At 39.9% G+C, this 16,167-nt stretch overlaps 1 protein-coding gene across 1 annotated transcript in view; it reads right to left on the bottom strand.

Moving 5' to 3' along the window:
* The window catches only part of ascc3 (activating signal cointegrator 1 complex subunit 3), a 507,536-nt gene extending 492,930 nt beyond the window's left edge, over window positions 1-14,606 (bottom strand). The window contains exons 1-3 of the mRNA XM_059645261.1: window positions 14,541-14,606; window positions 11,079-11,173; window positions 10,408-10,558 (exon numbers count right to left, since the gene is read on the bottom strand). Coding sequence (XP_059501244.1) covers window positions 10,408-10,497 — 90 coding nt within the window. The 5' untranslated portion in view covers window positions 10,498-10,558; window positions 11,079-11,173; window positions 14,541-14,606. The remainder of the gene's footprint in view (window positions 1-10,407; window positions 10,559-11,078; window positions 11,174-14,540) is intronic.
* Window positions 14,607-16,167: the final 1,561 nt, after the last annotated feature.

The raw sequence follows: 16,167 nt of genomic DNA, 5'->3' as shown, positions 1-16,167 counted from the left end.
GTGGCCTTTTAGAAACCATCGCTCAGAGCCTGGTACTTCAGAATTTGCTGGGAGCCAAACAATCATACAAAGCCAGAGTAAAAAACTGGCAAATGCTAATCAGAAGAAATGTTTAATTTCCAATCTGCCAATGGAACAGAAGGGTTGCATCTCATGAATTATATTAGAACAGCTATCATTTTCACAAAGTAACCTAAGGAACCTCTTGTTGTGATTCATTAGGATATTGAAAACATTCAGAACTAATGGCAGAGGAGTTAACAGCCCTGATGGGATGCAACCAAGGCTTAAGTGAGAAAGGAGAAAGTGATTCTGCCCACCAGTTCAGAAGTCTGGTCAACAATGCAAAATTTGGCACTTGACTGGAGAAGGAGCCAATATAACAACTTCTACCAAAATGGGAGACATGAATAAATCAGGAAACAATGACCCGGCTCATCTACCAACTAGGGGTAACACTAAGACAAAATATTAGTGGATATTTGAGAAATGCTGTATTCATTGACAATGGTCACAATTAATTTGCTAAAGGCAATTTGCATTTGACAAATAGAATTTTAAAGAACTGACCTAGAATTTTTTTTTCAATTTGCTCATACCAGGTAGGCATCACCAACCAAGCCAACATTTATTACCATTCCTAACAGCCCTTCAGAAGATAGTTGTGAGCTGTCTTCTTAAACTGCTGCAGTCCATGTAGTGTAGGAACACCTACAGAAAGGGGGCCCCAGGAATTTGATCCAATGATGCTGAAACAGCAACATAGTTCCAACTTAGGGTGGTGTATGGCTTGGAAGGGAATTTTCTGGCAGTGTTGTTGTCATACACCCTGCTGCCATACATCCTTCTGGATAGCGGAGGTCACGGGGGCATTCAAGGGAACCTTGCTAAGTTACTGCAGTGCATCTTGTCGATGGTACACTCAGCTGTCACCATGTAGCCATGGAGGGACTGAATGTCGAAGGTGTTAGATGGAGTACCAATCAAGCCAGATGTGTTGTCCTGGATGCTGCCAAGCTTGAGAATATTGCTACTGCTACTCGCTGCCAAGCACTGATTAGGCATTCCACTCATTTAATCCCCAAGATTCAGTATAAGAACAGTTAGTAGAACTTCTCAAGGATCAAATTGTAGAAAGCAGAGGATGACGGTCAAGGTGTGTTACTGTGACTGGAAGCTCATGTCCAATGGGATTCGTGTTGCAATCCTTGCTATTTGTGGTACAAACAGATGATTTAGACTCGAATGGAGAAGCACTGATCGGTAAATTCACATATGGCACTGTGGACAGATAGCCAAATGCATGAATGGCTAGCCTTGAAAGCAGAATGGGCAGCTTTTGAGCACCCAGGCCTGATGGGACTTCCACGGCACGTCTAGCACAAACATCCAGTCACGACAAAGGCAGACAAAGGACGAAGCATTTGTGACAAACGACAAGCCTAGACTTGCCCTGAAAAACAAGACTGGTTTGTGTATTTGAGTATTCTGGACACATTGGACATTGTGATCTTTGTCTGAAAGAATAATTGGCTAAGGGCCAGAGAACATTCAGGAAAGATACAAAAGAGAGGAATAAGGATGTACACCTGCCAGCCATTCCCTCAGCAAAGACTTTACCTGGCCCAACAGTGAATCTTCAACCAGGTGTAAAGACAGAAGGCAACCACATGCGTAACTAACCAAGTTCACTGCCAACTACACAGCCTGACCAGATTTAACTGCACAGGTACCTGGTCCTAGTCGAGTAGCGAGTAGCAGTTTAGACATGGTTTGCAAAGACTTAATGCTGGTAGATTAATTAATTTAAGAATCAGAAGTATCATCAAGAAAGAGCAGGGTTTTGGATAACATTCGGTCAGATGGCCCCTTTTGTGTCTTTAGTGTATTTTGTGAATAAAATTGTGTTGAATTGCAAGTCAACACTCACCCTTTGTTCACCTTACAAGTCCAGTACCCAAATAAAACCAGTGTATGCAAAAGTATCCAAGTACAGGCAAAACAAAAATTGGTGTGGTGGTAAATAGTGATGAGGATGGCATTCGACTAAGAGTAAGATATAGACAGACTGATCTGTGAAAAATGGAATTCAGTCTGGATAAGTGTGAGGTTTTGTACCTGATCAGGACAAAAAAGGCAAGGGAATACACAATGAAGGTATGATCTTGGGTGCACAGTAGATCAGAGGTCCTTGGTGTGCATGTTCGTCACTCCCTTAGCAGAAGTAACTAAGACTATTTCACAATTTGGGTCATAGGAGCCATCCCCCCCAACCCCACCGAAGTCCAACTGGAAACAAGAGGGTGAGATGGGCTGAGTGACCAAACAATCAGAATTTCACTGTTGCAGAATCTTTAGTTAGCCAAATTTAGCTGGTACAGCAGAACTATTTGCATGGAAGGTCTCCGGAGACAAAACAGGTTTAAAAGAAAAATGGTTGGGCTAATAAAACCAGACCCACCAATGTCCCCCACTTTAGAGTTTCAGCTAACATACTCAATTAATGTGATATTTGGAAACATCAAAACTTTAATGGAGCTTTTAACACTCTAGCTAATGACCATCTTATTAACGTAGATAATATAACACCATTTTTGAGACCTATGTTTATTATATTCAATGAGTCCATACAGAAACCAAAACTGCTCTTATATTTAGATGCTGGTAGCAGTAACTTCTGCAATTCAAAAGAGGCGACCACCCAAAATGTTAATACATCAAACAATAAAATATGAAAAGTCATTAACACGAGCATGGATCAAATCAAGTTGGTGTTTTAGAGAACATACAAAGCCAACTGGAAACCCATTATATAGTTAGTTATCCACAGAAAGGCCAACGCGCGAATTTTGCTGAGAGAGTTTTAACAGGGTGATTCTCTTAAAAGACCATGCCAAGAAATAACAATAATACTAAAATTTGAGAGATTTGGGAAATGTCGTAGAATGGGTAGCTTTCACGTGATTGCATGTCATTATGCAATATAGTACAGTATAGTTTACAGTATTGCATACTGTAACATCAGTCCAAAACTTGCCAAATATGTGGAAGACATTACGGAGGACGTGAGTGATGAATAAGAAAATATTTTGGATAAGGATATAGGTAAAATATCAAGGACATAATTGAAGCAACAGGAAACGTGAGACTAGGGTTAAGAAAAATACTTAAGATCTTCTAGAAGCTATGAATAAAGATATTCATCACTTGCATACTAAGATTAATAGCATACACAAACTAACTGTGAACAAGAGCATTACAACAAAACAGGTAGCCAAATTAGTTAATATTGACATAATTCCTAACGTAGTTAAGGCCTGCAAGATTACCCTACCCCAAAAATTTGAAGATTCTGACATTTTAAATTAGTTTGCTAACTGGAGACCGATTACTATTGGTTTCGCATTACATAGACTGCTCAGTAAGATTTTTGCAAAAAGAAAGAATAATAAACATATCAATCAAAAAAACATAAACAATAACATCAGCAGAACGTATGTTAAAAAGAAATTGGCTTACTGAATTATACACATGGAAATTAAGAAAGCTAGGAAAAGACTGGCCCACACAATTATGGGAGGCCCTGATAAAATTAAATGCTCTCCATGCAAAGTGGAGTTCAAGAAATATTTTAGGAAAAATAGTCTACACCATGTAACATAGCAGACATTGTCAAGTTTGCTAACTAAGTAGGATGTCAACTTTACAGACTTATAGAAGATGTCACAGAAGAAGTAGTTAGTGAAGACATTGATTCCTTCAAAAATGACAACTACTGGTCCTGACAAAAATTAAGGTAGCAGAACTTAAAACTTGTAGAAATTCTAACCCCATGATATTAGCCCAGTGCTTTAAACATTGGTTGAAGACCAACATGATTCCTGACACTGTTAAGGCCTGCAGGATCACTCTACTTCTGAAATCAGAAGATCCTGAAGTCTTAAATTTCATTGGTAACGGGAGACTGATCACTATTGGTTTCATATTACATCGCATTACATTGCAAAAGGATTGACCAAAGCCACCAAATCTTAGGGTGTGGTAGAAAGATTTAATTGTTGGTACAGCAAGCTGTCAAGAAAATAGGACTATTCTCCCTAACAATATGTAAGGGACCAAACTGTCAAAAGAAATGAATTTCTGCTTATTTTTAAAATTGATCTTGCTAAGACCTTGAATGCTTAAGGCACAAAAGCTAATAAACAAAGGCCTTAGACGCATTGGCCTTTTTGTCAATTTTAATAATTTTGTTGAAATTTTATATCAGGATGTTACGACCTGGTATTGAAGCAATGAGAAACTGAACCAATTTTAATCAGGAAAGCTGTTACACAAGATCTACTCTCACCATTACTTATTGATGTTGCGATGGAAATTTTGTTGACTACACTGAAGAAAAAAGGTGAGGGATTTTATGACAGCTGTCAAAACACTCTGCAACATCAAGGTCCAACATGTTTTGGCTACTTAAGCTACAGCTTTCAGGACTCAACATCAAATTCAATCATTTCAGAGCCTGAATACCTATTCCCTGTCCTTCACCTATACCACACCCCAAGACCTGTCATGACGTGAGCTGCTTTCCAACCCATTTTCACTTATTCATTGTACCCATTACTAGTCTTTTCCTTTCCCAGGTTTACTAACAACCACTCTTTTGTCTACCTTTCTTTCTTGCTCTCTGGGCTCTGTTTCTACCTACTGCTCAAACCAGCAACCCCCACCACAATCCCCAGCCACAACCCCATATCATCAGCATAAATACCACCTTTTCCAGGCTACTATCAGCTCTCTGAAGAATAGAAACTGAGCTCAAAACATTAATTCTGCTTTCTCTCCACAGATGCTGCCAGACCTGCTCAGTTTCTCCAACAATTTCTGCTTTTATTTTAAGGTCCAACATTTTTTGACTACTTCATGTCTCTAGCTACTTTCACAAATGAAGTACAATACCTTTTAACACTATACTCTATGTCTGGGATCTGAACATAAATTCTTCGTTAAATAGAATCTATTACTGGAATCCGAATCATCATTCAAAACATTACTACCACCTTCTTTCTTTACTTTAAGCGTTTCTTTGGCCAATTCATATTCCTTATGTTCCCAATCTCTTTGGAGTCCAGGATTTTTACGTCCCCGTGATTCTGTGTCCCTTTCCACTGTTAGTAAAGAACAGTATAGCACAGGTACAAGCCATTCAGCTCACCAAGCCTGCGCTGACACATAACACCCTTCTCATCTAAAAACCTTTTAACTCTATGCAGTCCATATCCCTCTAATTCCTGCCTATTCATATATCTGTCCAGATGCCTCTTAAACGTTACGATTGTATCTGCTTCTACAACCTCCTCTTGCAGCACATTCCAGGCACAACAACACCTCTTCTTCCTCAGGCAGCAGAGGAAATATGGCATGTCCATAAGGTCCCTCACCAATTTCTACACATGCACCATTGAAAGCCTACTGTCCAGGTGCATAACGGCCAGATATGGCAACTGATCTGCCCAGGGCTGTCAGAAACTACAAAAGGTTGTGTGCACAGCCCAGACCATCATGGAGGCCAATCCTCCATCCATGGACTCTATTTACACAACTCACTGCCACAGAAAGGTGGCCAACATCATCAAAGACCCATCGCACCTTGGTAATTATCTCCTACCGCCTCTTTCACCAGGCAGAAGATACAGAAGCCTGAGCACAAACAAACAGGTTCAGGAACAGCTACTTTCTGGTCATTATCAGACTGTTGAACAGACTCCAGCCTTAAATAATCTAACCTGCAATATAACCTGTATGGCTCTAAGAGTTTTTGATCTGTACATCCTTTGCTTGCTGTGATCTGCCCATACCCCTCGTAAACAAAGCTTTTCGCTGTATTTTGGTATACATGACAATAAAGTCAATCAATCAAAATCCACCCAGGGATGTTCAGACATACCTGTGCAGAAGGTGGGACTTGAAACCAAATCTTCTAGCAGAGAGGAAGGGGCACTACTACAGTACAACAAAAGCCTCCACCGTCAATGCTCATGAGCTTGTGCAAGGATTTTACTAGCAGTGTCCAGGGCTTTGAGGAAGCATCAACACTGAATCCTGGAGACCCTACCAGCTCTGATACTCAAATGTGTGGGATTGGAGGTGGCTGAAGTCTTCACTCCAACTGTTGTACAGATGGGCGAGGGAGAAATGCTGCAGGCTACAGGCACTCAGCAAGAAATGCAAAGGCAGGAGCAGCAACAGATGGTCATACAAAAAGCATTTTCCCTTGTAGCTGAGAAGCTGGTGCAATACAACTAAAACTGTGATCCACTAGCTGTCATTGCTCAGAGGCTGGAAAAATATAACCAGTCCAGTGACTGTCTGTCTGTGACAGGTATGGAGGATGCTATCTTGTTTGTGATATGTGTAAATGATCTGGAGGAAGGTGTAGGTGGTCTGATCAGCAAGTTTGCTGATGACACGAAGATTGGTGGAGTAGCTGATAGTGAAGGGGACTGTCAGAAATTACAGCAGAATATAGATAGACTGGAGAGTTGGGCAGATAAATGGCAGATGGAGTTCAATCCGGGCAAATGCGAGGTGATGCATTTTGGAAGATCAAATTCAAGGGCGAACTATACAGCAAATGGAAAAGTCCTAGGGAAAATTGATGAACAGAGAGATCTGGGTGTTCAGGTCCATTGTTCCCTGAAGGTGACAACGCAGGTCAATAGGGTGGCCAAGAAGCCATACGGTATGCTTCCCTTCACTGGGCGGGGTATTGAGTACAAGAGTTGGCAGGTCATGTTGCAGTTGTTTAGGACTTTGGTTTGGCCACATTTAGAGTACTGTGTACAGTTCTGGTCACCACTTTACCAAAAGGATGTGGATGCTTTGGAGACGGTGCAGAGGAGGTTCACCAGAATGTTGCCTGGTATGGAGGGTGCTAGCTATGAAGAGAGGTTGAATAGATTAGGATTATTTTCATTAGAAAGACGGAGATTGAGGGGGGACCTGATTGAGGTCTACAAAATCATGAGGGGTATAGACAGGGTGGATAGCAAAAAGCTTTTTCCCAGAGTGGGGGACTCAATTACTAGGGGTCATGAGTTCAAAGTGAGAAGAGGAAAGTTTAAGGGAGATATGCGTGGAAAGTTCTTTACACAGAGGGTGGTAGGCGCCTGGAACTCGTTGCCAGTGGAGGTGGTAGACGCAGACACGTTAGCATCTTTTAAGATATATTTGGACAGGTACATGGATGGCCAGGGAGCAAATGGACACAGACCGTTAGAAAATAGATGACAGGTTAGACAGAGGATCTTGATCGGTGCAGGCTTGGAGGGCCGAAGGGCCTGTTCCTGTGCTGTAGGTTTCTTTGTTTCTTTGTTTGATTTTATTGGACAGCACTACTAAGCTCATTACGTGTATGAGATTGGCTTGGTTAATGATTTGAATGTCAGCACTGAGCATAATTCGAAAATACCTTCTAATTATTGTAAAAAAAGTCTTAACTTTAATATCAGTAAAATAGCTACCTTCTTTATGGCTAGCAAAAATAAAACATTTCAATGCCACAGTGCAGCAAAATAGAAGTTTATTATCAGCAAACTAGGTTTTATTGCATTTGCAAAATTTGAAAAATACCTGGGAGTCCATATTGACCCTTTGGGCCAGGATTTAGGAAGAAAATTGGTTGAACAACCTCAATAAATGGCAGAAAATATAAAAACTAAACAAATTGAAACCAACTCAAAAGACTGAAATTTTAATATTAATAATTTTAATGATCCCTAAACTCTATTATCATCTTGCTCATATCAAAGTCTTTCAGCATGTTTTAATTTAGCTGGACAATTTTCTTCACATTAAAAACAGCGAAGAACTATAGATGTTAAAAATCTGAAAAAGAAACAGAAATAGCTGAAGAAACTCAAACACAACTGGCAGTATGTGCGGAGAGAAAGGAGTGTTAGCATTTCAGTTCCAGTGGTCCTATTTCAGAACTGATTAACATAGATGCTAACCTTTTCCTAAATACAAAGACGGGACAGGAGTGGAGCGTAGCTGCAAATGATAGGTGGAGATGGACTGCCAGACAAAAAGAACAGCAGTTGAGCAAAGGAATGGTTAATGGTGAGCTGTATATTCATTAAGACTATTGTATAGTAGGAATAGGGATGGCAATCTTGGTCTTCAACAACTCAGATTCCCATCGTCATTAATAAACTGGGTAATAGGAAAAGGTTTGAAGATTCCACAATCAAGATATCCTTTTTATACAGCAGTTAATGTGTCTCAGTTTTATGTGAGGTTGTTGCCAGTGCCGGTAGTATGATTCATGAGACTACCAACAATAAAGTTGTTAATTTATCAGAGGAGATTTTATTGTGACACCCCCTAATAATAGACAAGCTCTTAAAGAGCCAAATGCCAAGTGGATATCTCAGCTTTCAGGGTATCGAATCACTTACTTTCATAACAACTCAAAATCAAATACCTGGTTTCAATTCAAGATACTACAAAAAAATGTTCAAGATGCTGTAATTTAGAACCAATACTTTTCTGACTAAACACAAGATCCTGCCTGGGTATATTTTACATAAGGTATGAGTGAGGGAAAGAAACACTTCCTCACATTTTGGGGAGTTTGGCTATGAAAAATATTTGGATCCATCAACACAAATGAAATAGTAAAGTTATTGAAAGAGAAAGGCATACAGCATGGATGGGATGTATTGGTTGAACCCACAAATAGAACTAATGAGGGGAGGCCTGATCTTGTCTTCATGTATACAGGTGAGATTGATGTGATTGATGTTACAACCTACTTTGAAGACGAAGATCCCTCTCTCAAGACAGCATGGGAGGAGAAGACAAGCATTTGAGGCCAGTCGAACTAAAATTGTTTGGTAATAAAAACATTAAGTTTTTCAGCATTATGAAGGGAGCCCAGGCCAAGTTGTTTGATATGAACCACATCTCGTTGACAGTTTTAAAAAGAAAATTACAAACTAAAAGATCTTTTCCAGCTGCATTTCGCAAGTAACTCTTTTACTGTTTCTGGATGTTTAAGGATTTTTTATGGGCTTCTAATAACTTTTATTCAATGATGCCCACTATTATTGCACCATTTTACTTGTTATGCATTTATTTTTGGCTGTAACGATTTATGATTTTGTTGTCATGGATTTTTATTTAGTTATATTAAACCCCAAGATAAGTTAACATTAGTCAATATAGACTAGATTTTAAATTGCTTTTGTGTGTGTGGGATTTCAGAGAAAATTCACACAGCCTGTTAACCTAGGACAATCAGCATGTTTTCGAACAGTCTCTCCTTTGAAAATATTTTCCTTTATGATTCCCCTTTTAATTGATGTTTCATTGTGGACAAGCCTCTTGAGCTTAAAAAATAGCTACACATGGTAATTTGCTTATAGTGGGACATGTTCATAAAAAAGTGGATAAGAAGGCATAATGGATATCTGATTTTATTAAACAAGACAGAGTTTAATAACAGATAGGTTATGCTAGAATTGTATAAAATATTGGTCAGGGCCATAAATAGAATATTAAGTGCAGTTATCCACATTATAGGGGAGATGTGATTGCACTGGAATAAATGCAGAGGAGATTTACCAAGATATTGTTTGGGCTGGACAATTTTAGTTATGAAGAGAGATTGGATAGCCCAGGACATTTTCATTGAAGCAGAGGCAGGGAACATGATTGAAATAGTACAAAATTATCAGGGAAGCATAGATAAGGACAGACATTTCCTCCCTTGGTCAACGAATAGGGAGCATAGTTTTAAGGCAGTCACATATAGTTTCGCAGATGAAGATCTAACATCTAGGTAAAGATTTCTGAACATTGCCCGTACCTACAGAATTTTAACACAAGGATAAATCACCTTTTTCAAGAAATGAGCAGGAAAGCTGGGCATAGACATTCCCTTCCAACTATTCCACAGAGTTTCGATGTAATAAATAGCCTGCAGTATTTTCTGGATTGTAATTTTATATCAATTCAAACAACACTTGGAAACCATTCAGGTTTGTACTGTTTCAATTGTTGTGTCATGAACTGGCCAGTAAGCAAATCATTTATTCCAGCCCATTGTCCTAGGAAATAATAGTGGGGATTTAACAGCCTCAAAAAAAGTATAAATCCTATGCATTTTAAGTTTGTACATGTGGTGTTGGCCCAGTCCACTTTTTTTATACAGTTGAAGTTACACAATCTATCCTGTTAGTATCTACCATTGAAATCTTGCTAAATCTTCAGAGAGTTACAGATACCAGCACAAAATATTGTTGTCATAGGGATACAGTCTCAACACTGAAACAGGGTCTTGAATGCATTTGGTTCTGTTTGATTTTAACAAGTGCTTTGGATTATAAAAAAAACTAACTGAAAACCCACCTTCATGTCTGAAGGATCCACAATATATTCATCTTGTCTTGTGACATTCGAAAAGGAGCGCAAAGCTCCTGTTAGGCGAGGCAGTTCCATTTAATCTTGATTCACTGATCCATACGAAGAGTAATCAAAATGCCACTGGGATTTGCAAAATCTGCAGGCAAAACAAAAAGAAAAGTACATGAAATTATTCAATTGAGGTTTTCAATAATGACTATATAAACTCTGGTAATTATACCTTGAATGAGGTTCACTTGGGTCTATCATATCACCACATAATGGAAGTATAAAGATAGACACATGGAAACTAGAATAATGACCAATCATATTCACTTCTAAAATGGTGTATGAATCCCATTACTGGTTAGGTCTGTGAATGATGAGCAGAATTGAATTACTATTATGGAATTAAATATTCTCTGTACTTTAGTTGACGTTTTGCAGAAGAAAGCATCAAATTTTCATTTTATATTTTATTAAAGAAATGCATTATCTGTGTTCCATTGTAGCTCTGTTTATATTTAAAAGACTTGACTTTCAACGTTGTTAATTCAGCTGCATATGCCCCCAGCCTGCATTTTAGTACAGTGTTAGTGCTTGCTACTACAAATGGCAAACTCAATCCTGAAGGGACTAGTAGCAGCTGCTTAATCGATATAAAAAGAAATATTCACCTAAACAACGTAACATGCAAAATGAAAGTGTACATCCAGAGCCTTGGCTACCCATTACTCCAAATTATCTTCAAATTATTTTCCATGCAGTTATCCTGTGTAAAAACCATACATATTTACAACGTTAAAAATTTTAAATAATTTGTTTTACATTTACAGCAATGCTCTTTCACTTTCCAAATGGCCTAAAGCAGAAAGACAGTCTATTATTAAACCTGACAAAGCACATTAGGTCCAAGGTTCTATTCTCAGTCTGTACCAAGTTAGTTAATTTAAAAGTTAGTGGTGCAATGTCACAAATGGCCTTAGTGCCCACAGAAATGGAGAAAGCCAAAATCAACAAGATTCCCAAAGATTCTTGTGTGATCTGCTCTCAGTAGTCTGTGATACTGATGATGGAATAATGTGAACTCAGTACCTGCTAGTCAATAACTTTGCCACAACTCTTTTCCCAAGGCACAGCACAACTTTCCATTACTAGATCTTCTAACCGGTCAGAAAAGGCAAAAACCACCCGAACATAAACTTTCTTTTACAACTTATGCTGCCAGATCCACTGAATGACTCCATCATTTTGTTTTTGCTTCAGGAAGCGACCAAGGTGACTTGTGAAAATGTGATAGTTCCAGCCTGGAGACAGCATCAAAAGGATCAAGAACTTCAGGAGGTGCCATAACACTTCCAGGTAATAGGATCCAAATACTCATTCTACCAGCATTCTCACCAGCAGCTGCAGTCTGGTTTCATCATCTAATATCTCTAGTGTGGGTCAGTGTAAAATTTTCTTTGAAAGTTCCTGTGAAGCACCTTAAGGCATTTTACCATATCAAGGACACCACATAATGACTGAAGGGGGTCAGTTAACTCAGTTCGGCAGTCAGCTGGTTAGTTATGCAGTGATGTCAACAGCATGGATTCAATTCCCACACCAGCTGAGTTTGCCACAAAGAATTTTCCTTTACAACCTCTGTAGCACTCAGGTTAAACTACTACCATCCCACTTTCTAATGAGAAAGCAGTGCTATGATCTGATAAGACTATGGTGACTATACTATAATGCAGGATGAAATAAGGATCATCAGACTCAAGACATTAACCCTGCTTTCTCTCCACAAACACTGACAGACCTGATGAGCTCCTCCAGTAATTTGTTTTTGTTTCAGATCTTCAACAGCCAAGGTTCTTTGCCTTAGTAAAATATTAAGGGTGTTTAGCATGTCCAAAAGTGACTAAATTAATTTATGACCAAGATGACAAGTATTTCTTTTTGACTCAGAGGGTTGTGAATCTTTGGGTTCTATACCCAAAAGATGGGAAGCTCAGTCTTTTGCAATATTTAAAGTAGAAGTTAACACATTTATCATCAATGATGAAAAGGGTTTGAGAATAATGTTATCAAGAGCAGAGCAGTCTTGACAGGCTGAATCGCTTACCCGTGTTCATATGAATAATAAAGGAAGGCTGTAAGTTGATACCAAGGAAGAAAGCTTTAAGGCTTCACAAAGTGATCACTGGGCTGGTCCAGTGGGAAGGAAAGTGACAAATGGTTGAGTTAATGGTAGTGCCTTGGGGATTGTTGTCGAACAAAGGCGGCTAGAGGTGCAGGTACATAATTCCTTGAAAGTGGCATCACCACATGGCCAGGGTGGTTAAGACAGCATTTGAGACACTTGTCTTCAGCAGTCACAGCACTGAGTACAGGAGTTGGGTCATGTTACAGCTTTACAAGATAGCTAGGTATGGTAGAGGCAGGTAGAACATTTAAAAGGCATTTGGACAGTTACATGGAGAGGAAAGGTTTAGAGGGAAAGTGGCCAAAAGCAGGCAAATGGGACTAGTTCAGTTTAGGAAACCTGGTCGTCATGGAGGAGTAGGGCCAAAGGGCCTGTTTCCATGTTGTATGACTTTATTACTTCAATGGCATAAGCTCCAGAAAACAGCTAAAGATCAAACGCTTAATGCAAACTTAAATGCATTCAATAGAATTTGGGTCCTCTAGGGAGCCAAGGATTAATTAATAGAATAATTACAATGCAGAAGGTACCTTCACATTCATAGATAATGGGAACTGCAGATGCTGGAGAATTCCAAGATAATAAAATGTGAGGCTGGATGAACACAGCAGGCCAAGCAGCATCTCAGGAGCACAAAAGCTAGGCCCGAAACGTCAGCTTTTGTGCTCCTGAGATGCTGCTTGGCCTGCTGTGTTCATCCAGCCTCACATTTTATTACCTTCACATTCATGCTGGTCATCCTCAGCAGCAACTGACATATTTGGTTCCTCACCTTCTTCCAACATTTGTGCATATTCCTCCACTTCAGATCTTTAACATTCGGCAGAAATGTAGAGCTAAGGCCACGATCAGACCAGCTATGATATTAATAAATGGAGAAGCAAGTTCAAGGTGCCAAATGGCCCACTCCTGAACCAATTTCCATATTTCTAATGTTGAGTAAGAGAACTCACTACTGACAGTGTTGGTAAGTATTTTTGATCAAAGTAAAATATTTCAGATGATGGAACGTGAAATAAAAGAAAGTGCTGGAAACACTCAGGTTTGTCAGCATCTGGAGAGAGATAAACAGTTAACATTTCAAGTCCCTATAACTGGAAACATTAATTCGGTTTCTTTCTCCACAGATGTTGCCAGACTTGCTGACATTTTCGAGCGCTTTCAACATTTTTCATTAACTTTGTTTGACAGTGCATCTAATCATACACCATTCTCCTATAAATCTCTAAGCAAAACTGGCCATTTCCTGTGATTAAACAAGCTTATGCTCAGAGTTCAAAGTTTTCAGTTCAGCCAAGCGCGTCAAAAATCAATTGTATAAATAAGCCACGTAAATCTCCATTCCACTGAAATTTATTTAAAGGAATGAAATAACAAGAGTCAGAAGCGAAACTTACAACCGTTACAATTTAGGAAATACCCTCTTGTTCAATCAAATTCATTCAAAACAAGCTTAAAAACATTTGGTGAATTTCAGTCTGGATTTACTCAGTTCTGGGTCCCGAAAATGAAAAATGAAGCAGATCCTGCGACAAATTAATTACCTCTAAATAAAACAGCGTTCATAGTTTATTTTGTTACCCCACATCCTCAAATAGCAACGCGGAGTGGGGGTAAAACAGTGAAAAATGTAACGGGGCTCAGTTTCATTGCTAGAGAGCCACGTCCGTGCACCGCCTCAGCTGTCAACTTTCAGCCGGGGGTATGCGCACTCTGTGCAGTAACCGCAATGTCCATCGGGAGTTGTAGTTATTCCCCGAGCCGGCAACCAACCTCAGTTTCTCTTTAGGCCACACACGCTGAACACTTTGCTCTGACTGATATGCCTCCCCCAACTACCCACCTCCCATCCTCCGTCTCCAGTTCCCTCGGCTGGGAAACCACACCGCTTGTCTACGCCACCGATCCCCCTCCACACTTACCCATTGTACAGCCAGGTAATACCTACCGCAATGAACTCCCCGCAGCTGGACGCACCGCGACCGACTACTCTTGCAGCCACTACCGTTACTGCGTAAGCTTGCGTGTAATTTCGTTTGGGCATGGGTGGGGTGGAAGGAGGGAGAAGGGGAGGAGCAGAAGCGCGAACCGATGCGCTGCGGGGGCGGGGTTTCGCTGCGGCCGCGTGCAAGGGGCCGGGGCTCAGAGAAACGTGTGTGACGTTAGCCGCATTCTCCAGGCAGACCGTTTGGAGCGCCAGGCGCTCATTGTCAGCGCATGCGCCTGACCCCATATTAGAAACCCATCGAAAGTGAAAACGGCATCAGCGGCGGAAGGCAGTGATGTTGAGTAGTGTTCCAGATTGTTCTGAACCGGTTCAGTTCATGGGAAATGTAATCCATTAATTCTGCACGGATACTTTCCACGATTTGAACTGAGTTTTCTTTGGGAGTGGGGGATTAGTGATCACAGACACTTACCTACACCGACAATTTGTGAGCAGATTTTTTTCATAATTCCTGGAGTTGGCCTGAGAAGCAGCAGCCGGGATATGATGGATATGGTTATCAATTGGATAACGAAAGTATACAACAGGGGAGGTTACAAGTAGCATCCCGGAAATAGCTGTGAATGGGAAATTGTAAGGGAGGGAGGAACTCCAGAAAGTTACAATTACCTGGCAAGGCCGTTTGAGTGAAATGGTGCAACTGCGAGTTGTCAAGTCCCCACCTCCTAACCGATTTCATCCTCGGGTCTTTAAAGAGTCGCAATCATTGATGCATCTAGTTCAGAAGACCACAGGACTGGAAGCGTTAACTCTGTTTTCACTGGAAGCTGCCAGATCTGCTGCGTCTCCAGCATTTCCGTTTCTGCTTGCAGCAGATGCCCAGCATCTGCAGTTCTTTATTTTATTTTAATATGGATAGTTGATGCAGTGGTTTTAATTTTGCAAAACTTATTTGATTTGGGGAAGGTTCCTTTAGATTCGAAAATAGTTGATGTAACTGCTTTATTCAAAAAGGCAAGAGACAGACAGCTGGAAACTGGAGGCAGGTTAGCTTATCATCTGTCAGTAAATTTTTAGAAGTTCTTATTAATTACATTATAACAGGACACTTAGATATGTTCAAGTAATCAGGCAGAGCAGCATGGTTTTGTCCAAAGGAAATCGTGGGATGCTGTAGAGAAAGGGGAACCAACGGGTGTATTGTATTTAGATTTTTGGAAAGCATTTGATAAGGTACCACTTTAAATGTTATTGTGGAAAATAGAAACCATAATGTAGGATAGTTGATTGGCTGCCTTGCAGGAAGCTGAGATAGGAATAAATGAATTGAATTTGAATTGGTTCCATTATTGCATGTACTCATGAGTACAGTGAAGTTTACAAGTTGCCACATTATGGTGCCATCTTTGGTACAAAGGTACTTAAGAACAAATTCTTAGAAAAATAAATTATGAAAGTAATGAAATAAAAAGTCTAGCATTATGGATCACAGGAATAAATTAGAAAATAAAGTAGTAAAAAATTCGAAATAACAGCCTTTCCAACCCATTCGACACCAGCACCTAGCCTCCAGTAAATACAAGTTACTTTCAGGTCTTTTTGAGACTGGCAGGGTGTGTTATGGGTG

Source organism: Stegostoma tigrinum, chromosome 4, assembly GCF_030684315.1.
Source record: "Stegostoma tigrinum isolate sSteTig4 chromosome 4, sSteTig4.hap1, whole genome shotgun sequence".
NCBI classification, from domain to species: Eukaryota; Metazoa; Chordata; class Chondrichthyes; order Orectolobiformes; family Stegostomatidae; genus Stegostoma; species Stegostoma tigrinum.
The sequence above is the reverse complement of the archived record's forward strand: the minus strand, read 5'-3'. Positions and strand labels throughout refer to the sequence as shown.